Source organism: Lissotriton helveticus, chromosome 12, assembly GCF_964261635.1.
Source record: "Lissotriton helveticus chromosome 12, aLisHel1.1, whole genome shotgun sequence".
Classification (NCBI taxonomy): domain Eukaryota; kingdom Metazoa; phylum Chordata; class Amphibia; order Caudata; family Salamandridae; genus Lissotriton; species Lissotriton helveticus.
In genome coordinates, this window is record NC_136073.1 from 676,623,374 (window position 1) to 676,643,608 (window position 20,235).

Consider the following 20,235-nt stretch of genomic DNA (forward strand, 5'->3'; position numbering starts at 1 on the left):
GGGAGTGCTGTCACCATGCCCAGTGGAATTTCGGGCGCATAAGGGTGTTTGATTCCCGCCCGCCCGTTTCTGCGAGCGGTTCCAGCATAATCGGAACGTCCGTTCCTCTTGGGATAGGTCACTGAGCACTAGCTTTTGCTGCAGGGCAATATAAGCCAACACGTGACGGGGGGGTGCCATCGTCCCTTTCCCGTTCCGGCCCGCGGTAAGCTCTTGCAATTTCTTGCGTGAGTGTTTGCAGTTGGGCTGCCAGGTAGTAGAGTTCGAAGTCCGGGACCGCTAGGCCTCCTTTGTCTTTGGGGCGGGTCAGTGTTGTTAACGCAATCCTGCGTCTGCCCTTACCCCATAAGAACGATATAATCGCCGATCTTAGCTGCTGAAAAACCGCTCCAGGCACCCAAATGGGGAGAGTCCTGAAGTAGTACAGCAGGCGCGGCAAGGCTACCATTTTCAAAAGAGATACCCGTCCGGCTACCGACAGAGGCAGGGTGGCCCAAAAGGACATGCTGTTCCGCAGAGCATGGACACAGCGGCCCACATTGCCGTCCAGCATGTCCGCCGGTTCGTGGTATACGTGTACTCCTAGGTAGGTCAGGCAGTCAGGTTCCCATCTAAGCAGTGGGCGGGCTGGGTGTTGGTCCCCCTCCTTCCGTAGGGGGAAGAGACAGGTCTTAGCCCAGTTCACTTTCAGGCCTGATAAGGCGCCGAAGCGCGCCAGCAGTCTCTCTGCGCCCTCCACAGCCCCCTTGGCATCCTCCAAATAAAGGAGAATGTCATCTGCATACAATGAGATAAAGTGTTGTGCACCTCTGAACTCCAACCCTTTATAATAAATACCCCACCTAGCCAGCGCTGCCAGAGGTTCCACCGCTAGTGCAAATAGTAGGGGAGAAAGTGCACATCCCTGTCTGGTACCTCGATGCACCTCGTACTGGTGTGAGACCAGGGTGCCAATCCTCACTCTTGCCCTCGCCGCCGCGTATAGTACTTTTGTCCAAGTGATGTATCCCTCCCCTAGGCCGAATCTCCGCATTACTCTATACAGATACTCCCATTCTAGGCTGTCAAAGGCCTTCTCTATGTCAACAGCTAATACGAGGGGAGTCTCTGCTCCTGGGGGCGGGTCGTCTATCAATCTGAGCAGCCTCCGGATGTTGTGTGTTGTGTTACGGGTGGGTATAAATCCGGACTGGTCTTTATGGACTAGGTCTTGCATGTGGGTTAGCAATCTGGAGTCCAGCACAGTACTCAGGATCTTATAGTCTGTCGTTAGCATGGACAGTGGTCTATAGGAGGCCGGGTCCATGCGCTCCCTGCGCGGCTTCAGCAGAGGAATCATTATGGCTTCACGCATGGATTGGGGGAGTTGGCCTTTATCTTTGGCTTCATTGTATATTATTTGGAGCTTTGGGGCCAATTGGTCCAGATATCGTCCGTAGAATTCCACGGGCAATCCGTCTATACCCGGAGTTTTGTTACATGCCATCCGCTTCACCGCTCCCTTTATTTCTGCCAGCTCTATTTGGCCCCCTAGGGCGTCTGCTTGTTCCCGTTCGAGCTGCGGCAACTGTAGGTCACTTAGAAAAGCGTCTATCGCCTCTCCCTGGTCTCCTAGTGCACTCTTATATAAGTCCTCGTAATACGCCCGAAAGCCATCTAATATTTCAGATTGCGTGTTACCGACGCAGCCGCCTCCTCCCTTCAAAGCCAGGATCGGGTGACTGCTCCTAGTGGGGTTCGCCAGCAAGGCTAGGAGTGTGCCAGTTTTACCTCCCTCCGCGTGCGATTTTGTCAAATATGTTCTATAATCAAAACTGCGAAGGCGCTCTACCTCCACTGCCACCGCTTCCCTCGCGTCGCTAACCTTCCCCTGAAGCTCGGGCCGGTTGGGGCACCTTCGCTCAGCCTCCCTCAGTTTATGCTCAGCCTTCTCTAGGTCGTCCAGCAGGGTCCTGCGCACCCCCGCATATTTCCCTATGCAGTGTCCTCTCACTACAGTTTTGAAGGCGTCCCACTCCACTGCTCTGGTGGAAGCGGAACCCTCATTCTCTATAAAATATTGGGAAATCCTCTCTCCCAGCTCACCACGGAATGGCGGGTCATCCAGCGTGTCCGGCCGCAGCCGCCACGTCGGGATCCACGGCATCTCAGTCATCCAGTTCAGTGTTAGGAGTAGTGGGTAAGGACTACTTTGATACTGGTCAATCTTTGTCGGTAGTTCCTCACCCCTCAATTACCTCTGTGTTGCTCCTTCGATGGTTACATATTTTCAGCAGGTGTTTTTAAGGAACCCCTCATGGATCTGTGGCACAATATTAGCCCCCCCCAATACCTTTGGCGATTCATAAGCACGATTAATAGCCTTAGTTCATTTCCCCCCCCCCCGCCCCTCAATCGCTTCCTATCCTGACCATCCTCCGTGGATTTTTATATATGGTAATCTCTTTTCTTTCCAGGTTGGGATAAACATTCATATGGTTACCATGGTGATGACGGGCACTCCTTCTGTTCCTCTGGAACTGGTCAGCCTTATGGCCCCACTTTCACCACCGGCGATGTGATTGGCTGTTGCGTGAACCTTATCAACAACACCTGCTTTTATACGAAGAATGGCCATAGCTTAGGTATGTAAACATTTTTAATTTGCTTTAAGACGAAATCTGTAAAACTATTTCTCTCTATCTACTGAAAGTGTCTGTGTTTTCCCTCTCGTACTTTAACTTCTGGTTTAACATTCCAATAGCTGCCCTATCTCTAATCCTTCCCCTGATTTTCTCATACTGTTTTCTGTTTCAATCCTTGTTCATTTCTTCTAATCCTTTGAAATGTTGCTGCTCTTAAACCAACCTCCAGATCTCTCCTACTTTCTATAATCTCTTAAAATGCTAAGGGTTCTAGGCAGTACTGTAGCGAGTTTGTTCTAAGTGTTTTGTATTTCTTCTTTAAACAATTACCTGTTTAGCGATTGTCTTCCAAAGAGTGACTATTAATGCAATGCAGGTCAGAGATAGTAACCCTTTTTGTGACATTTTAGAGAAGGTTGAAGCTCTCACAAAATGCCTCGAGGCACTGACCGACAATGTGAATATACCTCTCCCAATAAGGACTATCTACCTGGAGCATCCACAATAGACTAAGGAGCCCTTCTCTCACTGAACAGACAACTAGTTTGGAAAGGTCATAGGGGTGCCAACACACCTAACCAACATTGTGGATTCTTCTGATGGAAAAAGTCGTAGCCAGAGATCAGTGGATTCTAAGCAAGAGGAAGCCCTTGGCAACCATTGACACACAAAACCTGGAAGAATTTCTATAAAAAGGGCATTCATTTATTTTATTATTTTACAGTCTTTTGCATTATTTCATCTCCATTTTACTTGTATGTTGACACCACATTTTGTTTTATGTATAGCTTTATAAAGGTTATATGTGGATTTCATATCCCAAATTGTTTTGGGTTTATAAGTCGAAGCCACTTTGAGTGTAGCATGTAAAATTGCTGGCTTCGCAATTGAACAAACGCAAGCAGAATGTAAGTGCTATGCTGCCGAAATAAAACTTTACCTGTGCTCCATATTCTTAATATGGTATCATCTGTTTTTCTAACAGCATAGGTTGAAAGACAGCCCATTCCAATAATAAAGCAATGAGTAGGACAAGCGATGTGCTTTTTAGTTGCACCCTGTCACGTAATGAATCGTCCCCTTCAATGTTTATCAGCTCATAATGTCCCTTTCAAACAATTTAATGCATAGGTCCTTTAAGTCTCTACTGAAATGTAAACTCTTGATTATGTTTAAAGAAGAATATGGGAAAAATACAATATTTGTATTTCATGTATCAAATTTTCAACAGAAAATCCAAACTAATAGTGTACATTGCTCAGGACAAGAAACCGAATGTAATTAACCGTGTATAAATCAATGGATACCAACTGTAGTGTAGCGTTTTGTTTAATCTTTAAGTAAATTGATCAAGAATATCTAAACAGATCAACAGTTTCTAAAAACATACATTGGGGTTAACATGAATACAAAGTTAATAATGGATGGTACATTACACGTAATCAATACATAGCAACCTTGCATTAGTAGGGTTTAATTGACTCAACTATTGGTGTACTTGCCATGTATTTTCATTTTCATTTACATTTGTACTTGTTCTTGGACTGTCCATTTCTTTTGGCAAATAGACATCCCACATACTGCAGACATCTTTACTTCAATACTCATTTAAGACTAATAATGATTGACCTAGGTGCATCACAGATGGTGCCATGTGAGCAGAGGTGCCAAAGTACTATATTCAGTAAGTTATTTTCAAAATTGGACTGGACCTTTCTAGGTCTGTAATTGTAAGGTGTGCTTAGGGACTTTTCCGAACCATTACAAATATCAATATCTTGAATCCTTATCTTAATTTATTTTAGAGCATTTCTAGAACATGGCGAGTCTTCTCTTTGTCACAGGAGATCTGGGTCATGCATCATCCTGGGGGATTCGTGAATTTCCACAGTGTAGTGTAGGAGAGCCAACAGTGGACATAGACCTGCAGTAGACCCACTCGTGTTTGCCAGCAGTTAAGACAACTTCTCACCAATAAGGACACATTAAAAGTCATGATCCCACCAAATGCAAAACATTGGCTGCCTTTGCTTCATACTGGGCATGTGTATCCTGCCTGTCAGGGTTGCATCTGTGCAATTGATAACATAGTAAATCGGCGTTTAAACATGAAATATACGTGTATACATTGCTAAAAAAATAATAGCATTTACTTTGTTTAAATCCTTTTATTCTGTCTCCTTTGCTATTAATATTCCCAATGCTATATATATATATATCTATATATATATATATTCACTGAAAAAACCATAGGTTTCACACCAGTTATAGTTAGGTGGAAATTTTACTCGCATAAAACCATTGAAATTCCCACGTTCTAGTTGGACTCACTATAACTTGCGCGTGCAATGCACTGCTGATGACGTCACATATTACATCACTCATGACATGGTCAGTGACATCACTCATGACATCACTGATGACATCTCAAATGACATCACTCATGACAACATCCTTGTGACAAAGTGGCAGACCTCCTATCAGCATAAAATAACCTTTGACACACACATTCAAAAATAGAAACTAACATTTTCTTAAAAAAGGAGAAACCAATACCAATTACAACAACTTATTAGGTAATTCCAACATCTACATACACATCCACTCATTCACCAACAGTTCTATATAGTCACTCATGCATGTACTTACTCATCATATGTACTCATACACCTATACATCCTGTTAAACACTAATACTCATCCATATAGTTACTCGCACACAAATTCACACATGCAAATAAACTATCAAAAAAACATTTACTTGATTATACTGCTATATACACACCACTACACATACTTCTACAGAAACGGAAACATATTTACTCTCTTAAACAATCAATAATAAAAACACATACTCACTAACCCACCCATACACACAATCATCCACCCATACAGTCTTGCACACATGCTGTCTTCAAAATACATACAAATAGTGAGTCACTCATTCATGCATCTGTGCTCTAAGTAATATCCCCCACCGAACCATACAGACACTGATACTGATACTCAAAAAAACAACTAATAACCCATATACAGACTCATGTAGCTACTCACCAACCCATGCAGCCACTTATACACAAAGTGAGACACAGATACAGATATTTAAATATTTAAACATTACTCGCTAATATATGTATTCACTAAGATACATTTAATAAGTCAGTTAACCAATCAATTTTACACAAAAAAAACATCCATTTAGACATTTATTTACCCATTTATTCTTCCATCAACCTTTAGATATACATATATAAAAAATATTTATTTTTCAGAAAGATACACATTCACTGGATGATGTCATCAGTGATGTCATTTGAGATGTCATCAGTGATGTCATGAGTGATGTCACTGACCATGTCATGAGGGATGTAATATGTGACGTCATCAGCAGTGCATTGCACGCGCAAGTTATAGTGAGTCCAACTAACTATAACGTGGGAATTTCAATGGTTTTATGCGAGTAAAATTTCCACCTAACTATAACTGGTGTGAAACCTATGGTTTTTTCAGTGAATTTAATAGGTTGTTTAAATGCTAATTTCTAACTATAACTGGTGCGAAACCTATGGTTTTTTCAGTGAATATATATATATATATATATATATATATATATATATATATATATATATGTTATGTTATGTTAATTAAAATTTATTAAGCGCGCATACGCCCAAAGGCTTCTTGGCGCTGGAAAGAGATAAAAAACATAACAAGGATAAAACAACGAAAGTCTCTATTTCAAATATGCCTGTGTGAATAGATGCGTTTTAAATGCCTTTCTAAAGGCAAGAAACTCCTTGCACTGCCTGAGAGCTGGCGGCAAAGAATTCCACAGGGTTGCTGCTAAAAAATGAAAGCTGCTACCTCCCTGTCGTTTCTTCTTAAAGCGAGGTACCTCGAGTAGGTCTTTGTGGGCTGACCTCAAGCTACGTGAAGGAACGTATCTGCCAATCAGCTGTTTAATAAAGGAAGGGCCCTTCCCTTGCAAAGCCTTAAAATAATACAGCCAGCTTTAAATTCAGCTCTTTGAGCCACAGGAAGCCAATGCAAGGTCTCCATGCCTGATTTGATCGAGACCCATTTGGGAACATTACAAATCAGTCTCGCGGCTTGGTTCTGCAGATACTGCAGTCTTCTAAGTTGGCCTATAGGTAGGCCTAAATAGAGACTGTTGGAAAAATCAATATGGGAGAGGATTAGAGCCATGACCACCTGGATTAGGGCAGAGTGGGTGAGGAGGTGTGCAATTTTCCTGATTTTTCTCAATTGGAAAAAACCAGAGGACACCACCGTACCGATCTGAGATTTTAAAGAAAGATCCTCGCTAAGAGTAACCCCCAGGCTCTTTACTGTTTGTGATTTCTTTGGGGGAAGGCCCATGTCCGTGGGCCAGAAATTGGGGCTCCAGCCAATTTCACTCTTACCGGGCAAAATCAGCTCGGTTTTCCCCGGATTTAATTTTAGATGGTTTAAAGACATCCAGTTCTGGATCAGAGTCATGGTTGATTGAAAATCCTCCACAGCATTTGGGGAATTGAGTGTAAAAACTAGCTGCAGATCGTCTGCATAGTTATATACAGTGACTTTGTGTTTACTCAGAGCAAAAAGAAGGGGCCGCATATACAAATTAAATAATAAGGGGGAAAGGGAAGAGCCTTGAGGGACCCCGCAGAAGGAATTAAGTTTAGGAGCTGAAAAAGATCCTAGACAGACAGACTGGGTTCGTTCAAATAAGAACGATTTCAACCAAGCCAAAGCAGAGTCTCTAAGGCCTGCCTGTTCGACACGGTTGACCAGAATGGAATAGTCAACCGTGTCGAATGCGGCAGACAGGTCGAGGAGCACAAGGGCTTGGTGAAGATTATTGTCAGCATTGGACCTCAAGATGTTCTGGACAGCCAATATGACTGCCTCAGTAGAATGGCCAGGCCGAAATCCTGCTTGGTTGGGTTGCAAATAGCCCGATTCTTCCACAAAATTTGAGAGGCAGTTGGTAACATGGGCCTCCAACATTTTGGACAAAAAGGGCAGCAGGGATATAGGCCGGTAATTCGTGAGGTCCGATGGATCCACTCCGGGTTTCTTCGTAAGGGGTATCAATAAAGCCTGCTTAAAACTGCTAGGAACCGTCCCTGAGATGAGCGAGTTGTTAAGCAGGGACATCATACTATTAGGAATGGCACGACCAATTTCCTTCATGATTAGAGGGGGACAGACGTCCATAGGGGAGCCCGATTTGACTCTAACTAATAGCTCTGAAAAGACTTTCAAGTCCATAAGGGGAAAAGAGTGTAAAGTTAGGGGATTTAAAAAAATGTCATCCACAGGGGCACACATTGGAAGAGTGGAGATGTGCTGTTTGATCAGTAAAATCTTATCATTAAAGAAATCATTCAGGGAATTGCATAAAGCTTGTGTAGGAACAACCGGAGGAGAGGTTCTTTCATCATTACAGAGGTCGTTCACTATCCTGAAGATCTCCTTTGACTTATTAGAAGAGTTTAAAATTTTAGATGAAAAATAGGCAGTTTTTTGATTTAGTAGTATTTTTTGGTAAGCCTTTCTTGCTAGGCAATAAGTAGCCCTGGCTAGGGGGCAGTACTGAGAGCGCCATGCCCTTTCCTGTTGCCTCACTTCCAGTTTTAGTTTTTTTAGCTGAGGAGTGAACCATTTATGTGCATCCTTGCTCCTAGCACTGCAAAGGCGAGTAGGTGGAGCATAAATATTAATCGCAGAGGAAAGCCATTCTTTAAGCCGAGAATCAGCCTCCTCCACGTTAGTGCTCTCCAGGGGAAGAGAGGCATTTAGAAAATTTAAAAACATGGGCATATCCATGGAAGTCCATTTCCTAATGGTCCTGCAGGTTTGTAACTTAAATTGAGTGTTCTTTTCTAGTTGGAAAGAAAAGCTTATGCAGTGATGATCAGACCAGCTGCAGGGTTTTATAGCTATTGAAGAGATAGGTAAATTCAACGACCAAATTTGGTCGAGGCTATGACCTTTCTGATGGGTCTCAATATCGATAAATTGTATCAAATTGAGATCGTCAAGAAGTTCCTTTGTCTCAGCAGCTTGTGGGTCTGACGCTGTGTTATCAAACCAGAGGTTTAAGTCGCCAACCAAAAGGAGTTTGGAATGGTTGGTGACCAAAGGAGCCAATGACTCAGCTAAGGTAGAAGGGAATGTAGCCATATATTGCGGAGGACGGTACATTAGCACCAGTACGAGTGTTCCGTTGGGGGTATCCAATTTAGCAACTAAGTTTTCTGTGTTGGACAGAGGCAGAGATGACAGTTGTCTAAGTTGGTGTTTTTTGTTAACAATGATAGCTACTCCTCCCCCAGCTTTCCCTCCCGGACGAATGGCAGACAGAATGTAAAAGTCCGCTGGTAACGCTGCTAAGATGTCCGGCAGTGAGTCCGGGGTAAGCCAGGTTTCGGATAATAGCAACATGTCAAGATGTGAATCCGCTAATAACAGGAAAATATCCGTTTGATGTTTGATCATGGAACGAGTATTTAAGTATTTACACTTAAATGTACAAGTAGTGCTGGGTGGGGTAGTGAGCATCGCGTATTCAGGAACAGAGTCGGCTATCGACGTGACAGAGTTGCTAATGCCTAAACTGGCAGTTCGTTTAGCCGTGCTGTGGGGAATGGGAGGACACATCGATGTTGTTGGACGTAGCGCTAGTAAATCAGCGGATGTGTATATGTAGGAGCAGGCGGAATCCCCAGCCCCTAGTCCCGGACGCTCGCGGACGAGCGCAGACGAGCTTGACTCTAGCGCAACTCCGGCGCGCCTACGTCGCGCCCGCTGCGCTCGTCCGCTGCGCTCCCTCCAGCATATATAATATAATTTCTATGGCAAAATGAAACCCCTCATTTTGTTCCTTTTCAAATTAAATGTATTAAGTGTTACCACTTTATTCCAATCAAGATGACTTCAGGTGTGCCATACTTTTGTCATAAGTAAGACTGTTAGCGTTCTAGTTGTTCTTTAGAACACTCTGGGACATTCTGTAGTTGGGCTACATCTGGCTGATATTTGGGCTACATTTGGGCTCTTTTGTCTCTGGTGGCCATCTTGGGAGACTGCATATCAGATTTTTTTTAATGAAATATAAGAGGATTTGAGAAGTCACTCAAAATGTGCCCTAATTTTTCTTTCTTCAGCACTAATCATAATTTCTATGGCAAAATGAACCCCCTCATTTTGTTCCTTTGCAAATTAAATGTTTTAAGTGTTAACACTTTATTCCAATCAAGATGACTTCAGGTGTGCCATACTTTTGTCATAAGTAAGATTGTTAGCGCTCTAGTTGTTCTTTAGAACACTCTGGGACATTCTGTCATTGGGCTATAGTTGGGCTACATCTGGCTGATATTTTGGCTACATTTGTTTTTTTTTTGTCTCTGGTGGCCATCTTTGGGCTACATTTGGGCTCTAACATATATATATAGCACCCAATGTAGCCCAATATATATTTTTTCAAAGTTAATTTTCGTAAAAACCACTGGAGCATATATCTTGAGACATAGCAAAGGCACATCGGGGTACCAGTCCCTACAATTTTGCCAAGTTTGGTGGAAATCCATTCAGCCGTTCGGGCTAAAAGTGAGTCCAACCGCCCTACGGAAATTAACATGGGGAAAACACGTTTTGGGACCCCCCTTTTATCTCGGCCCCCGCTTGACGGATCCCCCCGAAACTTTCAGGGAAGGAGCGGAGCGCAGCGAGGCAAAGTTAAGGAAAATTACAGGCAGATCCCTCATTCGGCGCCAAAGTTATTCCCAATAGAATGTTGCGGATTTCCTATGGAAAACGATCCTAACTATAACTACCTACTGGCGACCGCCAGTAGGTAATATATATATGTATGTATGTATATGTATATATATGTATGTATATGTATATATATATATATTCACAGAAAAAACCATAGGTTATAGACCATATATAGTTAGGAATTAGCATTTACAAAACCTTGAAAATTCACTGAAAAAACCATAGGTTATAGACCATATATAGTTAGGAATTAGCATTTAGAAAACCTTATTTTACTCACACAAAACCATTGAAATTCCATATATAGTTAGTTGCACTAACTATATATCGCGCACCCGCAATCCACTGCTGATGATGTCACATATTACATCATTCATGACATGGTCAGTGACATCACTGATGACATCACTGATGACATCTCAAATGACATCACTGATGACATCACTGATGACATCTCAAATGACATCACTGATGACATCATGACACACCAATACCAGTTACTACATACGCACTCACTGATTCCTACGTCTACACACACATTCACTCATTCACCCATACAATCACTCATACATACAGTCACTCATTATTACAACACTATCATATGCACTCATACACCTATGCAGACAGTCACACACTGCCACTCATCCATGGAGTTACTCACACACCAAGTCAGTCCTGTAAAGAATCAATCACACTTCCATTTCTTCATCTATACAGTTAAACACAGAACACCATACTTCAGTGACATCACTGATGACATCACTAATGACATCTGAAATGACATCACTGATGACATCTCAAATGACATCACTGATGACATCATGACACACCAATACCAGTTACTACATACGCACTCACTGATTCGTGCGTCTACACACACATTCACTCATTCACCCATACAATTACTCATACATACAGTCAGTTATTATTAGAACACTATCATATGCACTCATACACCTAGTCAGTCCTGTGAAGAATCAATCACACTTCGATTTCCTCATCTATAGTTGAACACAGAACACCATACTTTTCACACATATACTAACACATACTTACTCTCTTATACAATCACTGATACAAGTACACATTGATATGCACAGTCACACACCTCCCAGCCAGCCACACACACACACACTCAGTCTTCCATACATCCAGTCATTCTTCAATATGTAAAACGTATTTAAACTTTACAAAAACACACACACTAGATGATGTCATCAGTGATGTCATTTGAGATGTCATCAGTGATGTCATCAGTGATGTCACTGACCATGTCATGAATGATGTAATATGTGACATCATCAGCAGTGGATTGCGGGTGCGCGATATATAGTTAGTGCAACTAACTATATATGGAATTTCAATGGTTTTGTGTGAGTAAAATAAGGTTTTCTAAATGCTAATTCCTAACTATATATGGTCTATAACCTATGGTTTTTTCAGTGAATTTTCAAGGTTTTGTAAATGCTAATTCCTAACTATATATGGTCTATAACCTATGGTTTTTTCTGTGAATTTCATTGGTTTTTTAACAGCTAATATCTGTAGCTGTAAAATGCATTCTTCTTTAAATCCAAAAATATATTTTATATGTTTATGAATAATTTTTTTTTTAAATATTTTTTTTTCTTCGTTCCCACTTCGCGAATCGGGAAGCTTCCCGTTAGCTGACCTTGATGCCGCGAAATAGACCGCGAGCCGGTAAACGTTTCTTTACCGCAAGTGCCGCGTTAGAAAACAACATCGTGACGCCTCCCGTCCGCATGACGTTTCACGTTGTCGCGTGATACGTCATATGACGTGCTACGTTAGCGAACTGGTACGCGAAGCGAGTCGCAAAGCGCAGGTTTCTGGAAGCAAACCGGGAGGCCCTGCAAAGCGCTTAACGTAAACACAGCAAGTCATGTGACTTGGTAATAACACTTTTCATTGGTTCATTTCACTTTTGGTTTCCTAATGATGTAAGACTAGGTCATATAATCTAAAATGAACACTTTTGATTGGTTGAGAACTCTTGTTTTTCCCAAATGATGAAAATCCCTCCTTCTTTCCTCACTCTGACTTTCATCATTGTGAGAGAAAGACCCTTTGTGATCACTGAGCAATGGCTTCTTTAGTAGCTTCAGCTGGTGCTTCCCCACCACCTCCACCACATCCAAGGAAGAGTGGACCACCTGCTCAAGTTATAATTCAACAAGAAGAGGAAGAAGAGGAACAGGACGACGAGCACGAAGAGAGGCAGTTTTTGCCTGAGCAGCCCAGGACGTCTCACCGGAAAGAAAACTTCATTTGGCAATTTTTTAAAATTCCCAAAGGTCAGAAAAAAGTAAATGCAAGATACGTAACTTGCCTTATATGTCAAGATAGACTGTCCAGAGGAACCGAGAAAAAATACAGTTTCGGAAACTACACAATGCATCGCCATATGACTAGGTGGCATCCTAACAACTACAGTGCTGCACAGTTTCGGAACGACCTAGATAATCTCCCTATTATGGCCAGAAGATCTGTTGTACCGGAAGTAACGGGACCAGAGGGCAGGGAGATGGTGCCAAATATACAAATGAAATTTGGTGAAGTAAAACACATCTGCGTATTTTGCGATGGATTCATTTCCTACGGAGAAAGAAGCATCACTCTGATCAACAGAGCTATTGACTATCATATGCAAGTTTGTACGAAACGCCCAAAATAATAAATACTTCTTTTTTTGTTTTGTTGCTCCTGTTGAGCCCCTTACAATGAATCGTTTTCATTGCCCCCTCCAAGAAAAACCCCAAAAAATATAAAACTGTTCAGAAAAATTCAAAAAAAGTAAAAAAATGTTCCGAAAAATAATAAAAAAAATATAAAACAACAAAAACAATTAAAAAAAAAGTTCTTTTCAGAACTACCTCCCCGTTATTAAAAAATTGGTACAATATTTGGAACTGTGCCAACCTCTATTTCTCTTAGTTCGCTTCCCAGTTCGCTCGCCGGTACGCGAACCGGAAGCGAACCAAAAACAGTAAGTATAAGGGAAGGAAACAGACACTTATGTTAAAAGAAAGACAGCTATAGGGGAGTAAACTAGAGATACTATTACCCGTAATCCACTGCTGATGATGTCACATATTACATCATTCATGACATGCTCAGTGACATCAGCAGCAGAGGATTGCGGGTTTTTTGGCAACGTGCCTTATCCACGGTTTAATAACGCTGCCTTTTGCTTTATATAAGTTTTCAAATTGTATGAAATATATACCAATAGGTCGTTATGAACCTGTAGGTAGTGCTTTTCTTCATGAGGTCTGGTCGCTTCCATACACATACAGATGTTTCAAAGATGATCAAGAAGTTTATCTGAATGGAGAGGAATGCACTGAGACGCCAGATCATTCACTAATGTGTAGGCACATACAGTTACACGGTTCATGCAACAAACACCGACCAAATATGGCTTGCGTGTTGCAAGGCACGCCAGTTCCTGCTATCATCCCCACGTTCAAGTTGTTGGAAAATGGTAGTTATTTGATGCTCAATAATGAAGATTGTTCTGAGTTAATTAAAAGTATTCCTTTTATCGTAACAGTAAGTGAACGGGTATTTGCTGCAGAAATGTTCTATTTCCTCCCACACATGAACATAGGGAGTTTTCAATCTGGCCACAAATACCAACCTTGGGACAGATTTCAACGGCATGGCAAGAATAAGAGCTCTTTTGTCTCAGAGAGAGGTGGCCTTGAGTTTGGCCCGTGAAACTTTCGTGCTTCACATAGCGAACACCCGTACAGAGGTGCAGACCCTTTTCAATTCAGATTTGCCTTTCAATTTCAGCAAGATGGTTCCGACTATCTTTAACGCATCCTCCACAAAGGCCCTGGCGCACTTTTTTAAAGTTGTTACCAGTGGTCTCGTGACTTCATTTGAGAAAATCTTTGGAGTCATCCCTGCTTATTTTCATTCTATTTTCTCCACTCTGCTTCGTGGATTGGCATTTTTACTTGCATTACCAGCGGACGCTCTTGTGCTTTTTTACATTTTAAAATATGGATGTCCCTCCTATGCAACCTCCCACCCTGCAGCTGCTGACACTGTTCCGCAATCGCATGCTAGAATATTATGGCACAATGCCGTTGGCGATATTAAGCACGGCATATGGATTATCTTTTCGATTCTCCTACTTCACCTGTGTCCAGCCTGTATTTCACTGCCTGACCTGTGATTTCGATTGGGCCATTGATTTGTGTCTCTGCGGACCGGTTTCTCCTGACGTCGACTTTAATCAGCTGATGACTCCTATCATTACTCACGAGTTGGTTTGTCCTGGCGAAAGGATTATGGCTGTGGCATTGATGCATGGACTACTTGGTCCCTGGAATTTACTGGCGGCAGCACAGTCTTTCTTGGAACAGAGCTTTCTTGAAAACCCACCGAGCTGTCCTCTGATGGTGATAGAGGATCCGGTGCTGGGAGAGCACGTATGTTCTTTTCCGCTTTTAAATTGGATGGCTGAACTGTTTTCGGATGAAGACGGTGACTTCCTATTGGAGGCTGTTGCAGCTTATTTTGCATACACAGTTATGTCATAGACCTTTTTCATGTTTGATATGCTGAGTACTAGCATTTCATTGACAATTCATTGACTTATTTGTCAAGTTTTTATTATTTACCTTGCCTATTGGCTTAAGACTTGATAAAGTACTTGGCTGTTTTATTTTTCTTTAGCATTAAATTTTCCTAGTTTTTAATGCTTTACCTTGCGGACCGTCCACATATAAACTTGCAATCTGCTCTCATGAGATGGCACTTCTATTATCTTATTCAGTTCGTTTCCGGATCATGGGGAGGTGTCATCTAGGTCCTGGATATCTTTACACCGTGTTAAGTTAGCATGGGCTCATTACCGGTTTAAACGCCATTTTTCCTTTTTTGCAACTTCTGCACACGACACTTAGTTGTTGCTTTAGCTTTCCACCTAGTAGTTCATCGTGGTTTACATGAGAATAATATGTTATTGCTCTACTATCTGCTTTGCTTGTTAAACTATATCTGTACAGCGAGTGCTAAAGTTTCAAGAACAACACGATACAGAATTGTTATGAGGTCTGATCTCCACGACTTCATACTCATAACATAAGTGCAACTTCTGCCAATTCTGGGCATGAGGCGGGTTTTATATTGCTTTGCCGAACACACATACACAACAGTTGATGCGGTTCACATGAAGAGAGAGCTGGTGTATGCTGATGTGATTCCTTCAAATCTAAGACACTAAAGTATGGGCACGCCCTAAACCAACACAAAGAGACCTTCTTAGCAAATAATATAATATGTGTATTAGGGAGGGTGAGATATAAGCAGCCGCGGGCCGTGGAGGGAGTTACGGTGAGGCAGGGAGGCGGGGAGGGGGAGAAGCAGGGTGGAGCCCTCTCTACCTTGCCCCTCCCCCTCCCCGCCTCCCTGCCCCACCGTAACTCCCTCCACGGCCCGCGGCTGCTTATAAGTGTTGCTAACTCTTATTCATTTACAGCATGTTAACATACTGTCACCATTCGCTTTTTATGTACTAGTAACTATGCTGGTAATTTTGCTACTGATAATATGTGTACTTGTATTCTCCACCCTGCTTCTCCCCCTCCCCGCCTCCCTGCCTCACCGTAACTCCCTCCACGGCCCGCGGCTGCTTATAAGTGTTGCTAACTCTTATTCATTTACAGCATGTTAACATACTATCACCATTCGCTTTTTATGTACTAGTAACTATGCTGGTAATTTTGCTACTGATAATATGTGTACTTGTATAATCTAAGATACTACGCCTGAGAAGACGGCATTAGTAAATAAACATTTCAAATACACATGTGTTCTTCTTAACTCCATGTTCTGGTTTCTAAGAAATATATAACGACCGACTGTTCATGAGTTCCACGTATCCTGAGGTACTATAAGTTCATATTCTGGATTGTCTAAACATTGAGAGTTTGTTATATCCAATGTGACACTGTACCTAGCTTGCTAAGGAGTTTTTGATTACTAACGTGAGTTTTGGGACACCCTAATTCGCCGAGGTTCCAATCCTCTGTCCACAGTTCTGTGTGAGAACAGAAACCCTGCGACAGGGGCACCCCCGACCCTTGCTGGAGCTTCATCACACTTGCGATACAACTCCAGCAATGCGCCACCTTTACGGCACAGATACATCACGCATCTGTGCTGTTTTTGCCCCATGATGCGCCGCATTGTAAATGCAGCACACCATAGGTGACGGAACAGCGGCACAGAATGACTAACACATCCCTGGTGATGCGCCAGTCATCATAAATGTATCCCTATGCTTCTTATCTTGTTAGAGATGAACCGCCATATGTATCATCAAAGTTTTTTGCATTTCCTAAATAGCGAACTTTAAGGAATAAATAGCGATTCTTTACCATTCCTAGTTTGCGATTAGCTATTTGCTAATTACAAATTACCCATTCATTTCCTTCATTTCCATAGGGCGGTTGGACTCACTTTTAGCTCGAACGGCTGAATGGATTTCCACGAAACTTGGCAAAATTGTAGGGACTGGTAGCCCGATGTGCCTTTGCTATGTCTCAAGATATATGCTCCAGTGGTTTTTACGAAAATTAACTTTGAAAAATATATATTGGGCTACATTGGCCTATATATATGTTGGAGCCCAAATGTAGCCCAATGTAGCCCAATGAAGCCCAATGTAGCCCAATGTAGCCCAAAGATGGCCGCCAGACACACAAAAAAACAAATGTAGCCCAAATATCAGCCAGATGTAGCCCAACTATAGCCCAGTGACAGAATGACCAATCAGCTTCGCAAACCTCCGTTACGCGAAGCGGAGCGCTGTTACAGATATATATCTTTTTTTGAACGTTAATTTCTCAAAATCCACTGGAGCACATATATTGAGACCTAGCAAAGGCACATCGGGCTACCAGTCCCTAATATTTTGCCAAGTTTCATGCAAATCCATTCAGCCGTTCGATTATTATTATTATTTTTTTTTTTTGCCCCGCGGGGCCCTTTTAAAACCTCCACATCAAACCTAGGGGGTCAGCGAGGATCTACTATTCCCCCTTATGGTCATTTGCCCCTTCGCTTTGGCCTCCTCTTGTCTCTCGATCCTACCGAGAGACAAGATGGCGGCCGCTACGGACTGTTTGGAATGTTGACAGACGCCGGAGAACCAATCAGCTTCGCTTCACAAAGCTCCGTTGCGCGAAAAGTACGCGTCCTGGGACGCTGCCTGGTCCGCTGTTACAGATATATATCTTTTTTTAAACGTTAATTTCTCAAAATCCACTGGAGCACATATATTGAGACCTACAAAAGGCACATCGGGCTACCAGTCCCTACAATTTTGCCAAGTTTCGTGCAAATCCATTCAGCCGTTCGGGCTAAAAGTGAGGCCAACCGCCCTATGGAAAACTCAATGTTAAAAACACGTTTTGGGACCCCCCTTTTTTCTCGGCCCCCCCTTGACGAACCCCCCCAAATTTTCAAGGGCTGCTCAGAAACAAAATGTGCCATTTTCCTGAAAATTTCAGCCAATTCCGTCCACAAACGCCAAAGTTATTAGACATAGAATTTTCAAAAATCCCTTAGAGAAAAAATCCTAACTATATATACCTACTGGCGACCGCCAGTAGGTAATATATACACATATATATATATATATATATATATATATATATATATATATATATATATGTATATATATATATATATATATATATGTATATATATATGTATATATATATATACACACACACACACATCTCTCCCCCAATAGTTTGTCCTCCCCCTTCCCCACTAGTTGGTCCCAAACAAAGGCACATGCCAAAGCAGGTTCTCGTGTGCTTTATTTCAAATTGCAGCAACCTTGGCAAATTCGTTGGGCCTTAGGCATTTCTGGCTCCCAGCCCTTGATCATAGACCAGCGAGACAGGTCAATCAAAGCCGTGGAACAAACATTACCTCAATAAATACTGATACCACCCACAGGTGGGCCTCCAGGAAGCTCCAGTGCATGTTGGTGGTTGAAGTCCATGTAAAAACATTTAATTACATCAGTGGGTTAGTCACGTCACTTACAACTGTTCAGTCCCAATAACTTCCACCTCCTAATTGGACACAGATAATCATGGATCTCAATTGTCAGACCATACCTTGTTTGAGCTTGAACAATTATTGCAGCCCCTCCTTCTTTGTAATGCAGTGAATCCTTTGGGAGTAAGGTGCCCAAAAAGTTGATCTATCCCCCCTTCTGCATCCTGCAGCAGAATTCCCATATCCTACCCAGCTGAGTCAAAATGCCTGGCCTACCTCCCACCTCAGGATTGACACATCCTTTTCTTCTGTAGGGGCCAACTCCTCTTTTCTTATCCGGGCAGAAAATGAGATAGCAGGTTGCTGTATTTATTGCACATTAAAGTTCTATGAAACACAAATAATGTATTTTTCTTTGACTACATAGTTTTAAAAACAATGCTTATTGTTTTTATGTTTCTACCCACAGGTATAGCATTCACAGACCTTCCTGTAAGTATAATCAATTGACATTTTTCAAAGTACAAAACTAGTTCACATTTGTGTGTAGAGAATATTTTTAGACTAAAAAGATTACTGTGCCGCAGACTAGGAGGAGTGACTGCCAGCTCCAAATAACATTTGGCAATTGGAAGAAGGTTGGGTTATTTTTGAGTAGTGCTTAAATTCTAACATCAATGGTATGTGTGGTTCTCAAGCTTCTGAGCTTTAAATTTGATCAGCTCTAAGACATTGCTCTATCCTGTTCTACACTTAACTTCGCCCCCTACTTCTTTGGGCCCGGCTGTGGCGGGTGCCCGAACTAGCCCCTTATGCGGAAGCACTAGCAGAGGTTATGGCCATGGTAGGCTGGTCCAGGATTAAATGGCTGAGGGATGTTAAATGGCTATTAGCGGAGATAGGGTTAGCAGATGCATGGGCATTGAGAACTGCCCCACCCAAAGCTGTGATTAAAAAGATGTACTGGAATTGGGTCTCCTCCAAACTACATTCAGATTCACGACATTGTAACTCCACTGTAGCTTTTGTGAGGATTAAAGATGTGGTGGCTTATGAACCTTATCTAGACATCATTTCCACCCCTTTTGACCGTACCCTGTACTTTAAGTTTAGAGTGGGGATCCTCCCAGTAGGTGAGTTTGTTGCCCGCTGAAAACCGCCTTACCAATCGTCCCCATTCTGCACGCGATGTCCCACCCGAGTAGAGTCGGTAGCCCACATTCTTTTTGAATGCCCAGATTACCGGGCACCCAGGAGCCGTTGGTTAAAACCCCTATGTAGACTTTTGGCACCCGCCAGCATAAAGTGGCGCTGCGCATTTTACTGTCTGATACATCCACTGTGATTGTTTGTGCTGTATCAAAATTTTTAAAATGGTCTTGGTTGATTCGTGCAAGTAGGCTTTCAATGTCAATTTAATTCGGTCTTATCTGTTTTAAATATCTTCCCTTTGTTTTAATCTCTTGTGTAAACTGAATGTGATTGTTATTTATGCTGTATTTTGTATTTGTTGTACAAGCTTTTATGGTATTTTTATATCGAAATATAGCCCATCAATCAATCAATCAATCACTTAACTAATCACACTTTTGGCTTATCTGATGACTTGATAAGCCTCTCCCTCTAATTTTCTTGATGGCAGAGCTCTCTTGTCCACCTATGACTGTCTGTACTTGTGCACTTTGTTAGCAGTGCCTCCTCCTCTTTCTTCTCAAATCTTGATTGAGTTTCATTGTTGGAATCCTAGGCCTGTTGAAGAAGCTGAATTCATA

At 42.2% G+C, this 20,235-nt stretch overlaps 1 protein-coding gene across 1 annotated transcript in view; it reads left to right on the forward strand.

The window, feature by feature from the left end:
• The window catches only part of RANBP10 (RAN binding protein 10), a 542,287-nt gene that overhangs the window by 248,349 nt on the left and 273,703 nt on the right, over window positions 1-20,235 (forward strand). The window contains exons 4-5 of the mRNA XM_078669990.1: window positions 2,457-2,624; window positions 18,933-18,955. Of these exons, the coding sequence (XP_078526116.1) occupies window positions 2,457-2,624; window positions 18,933-18,955 (191 nt within the window). The remainder of the gene's footprint in view (window positions 1-2,456; window positions 2,625-18,932; window positions 18,956-20,235) is intronic.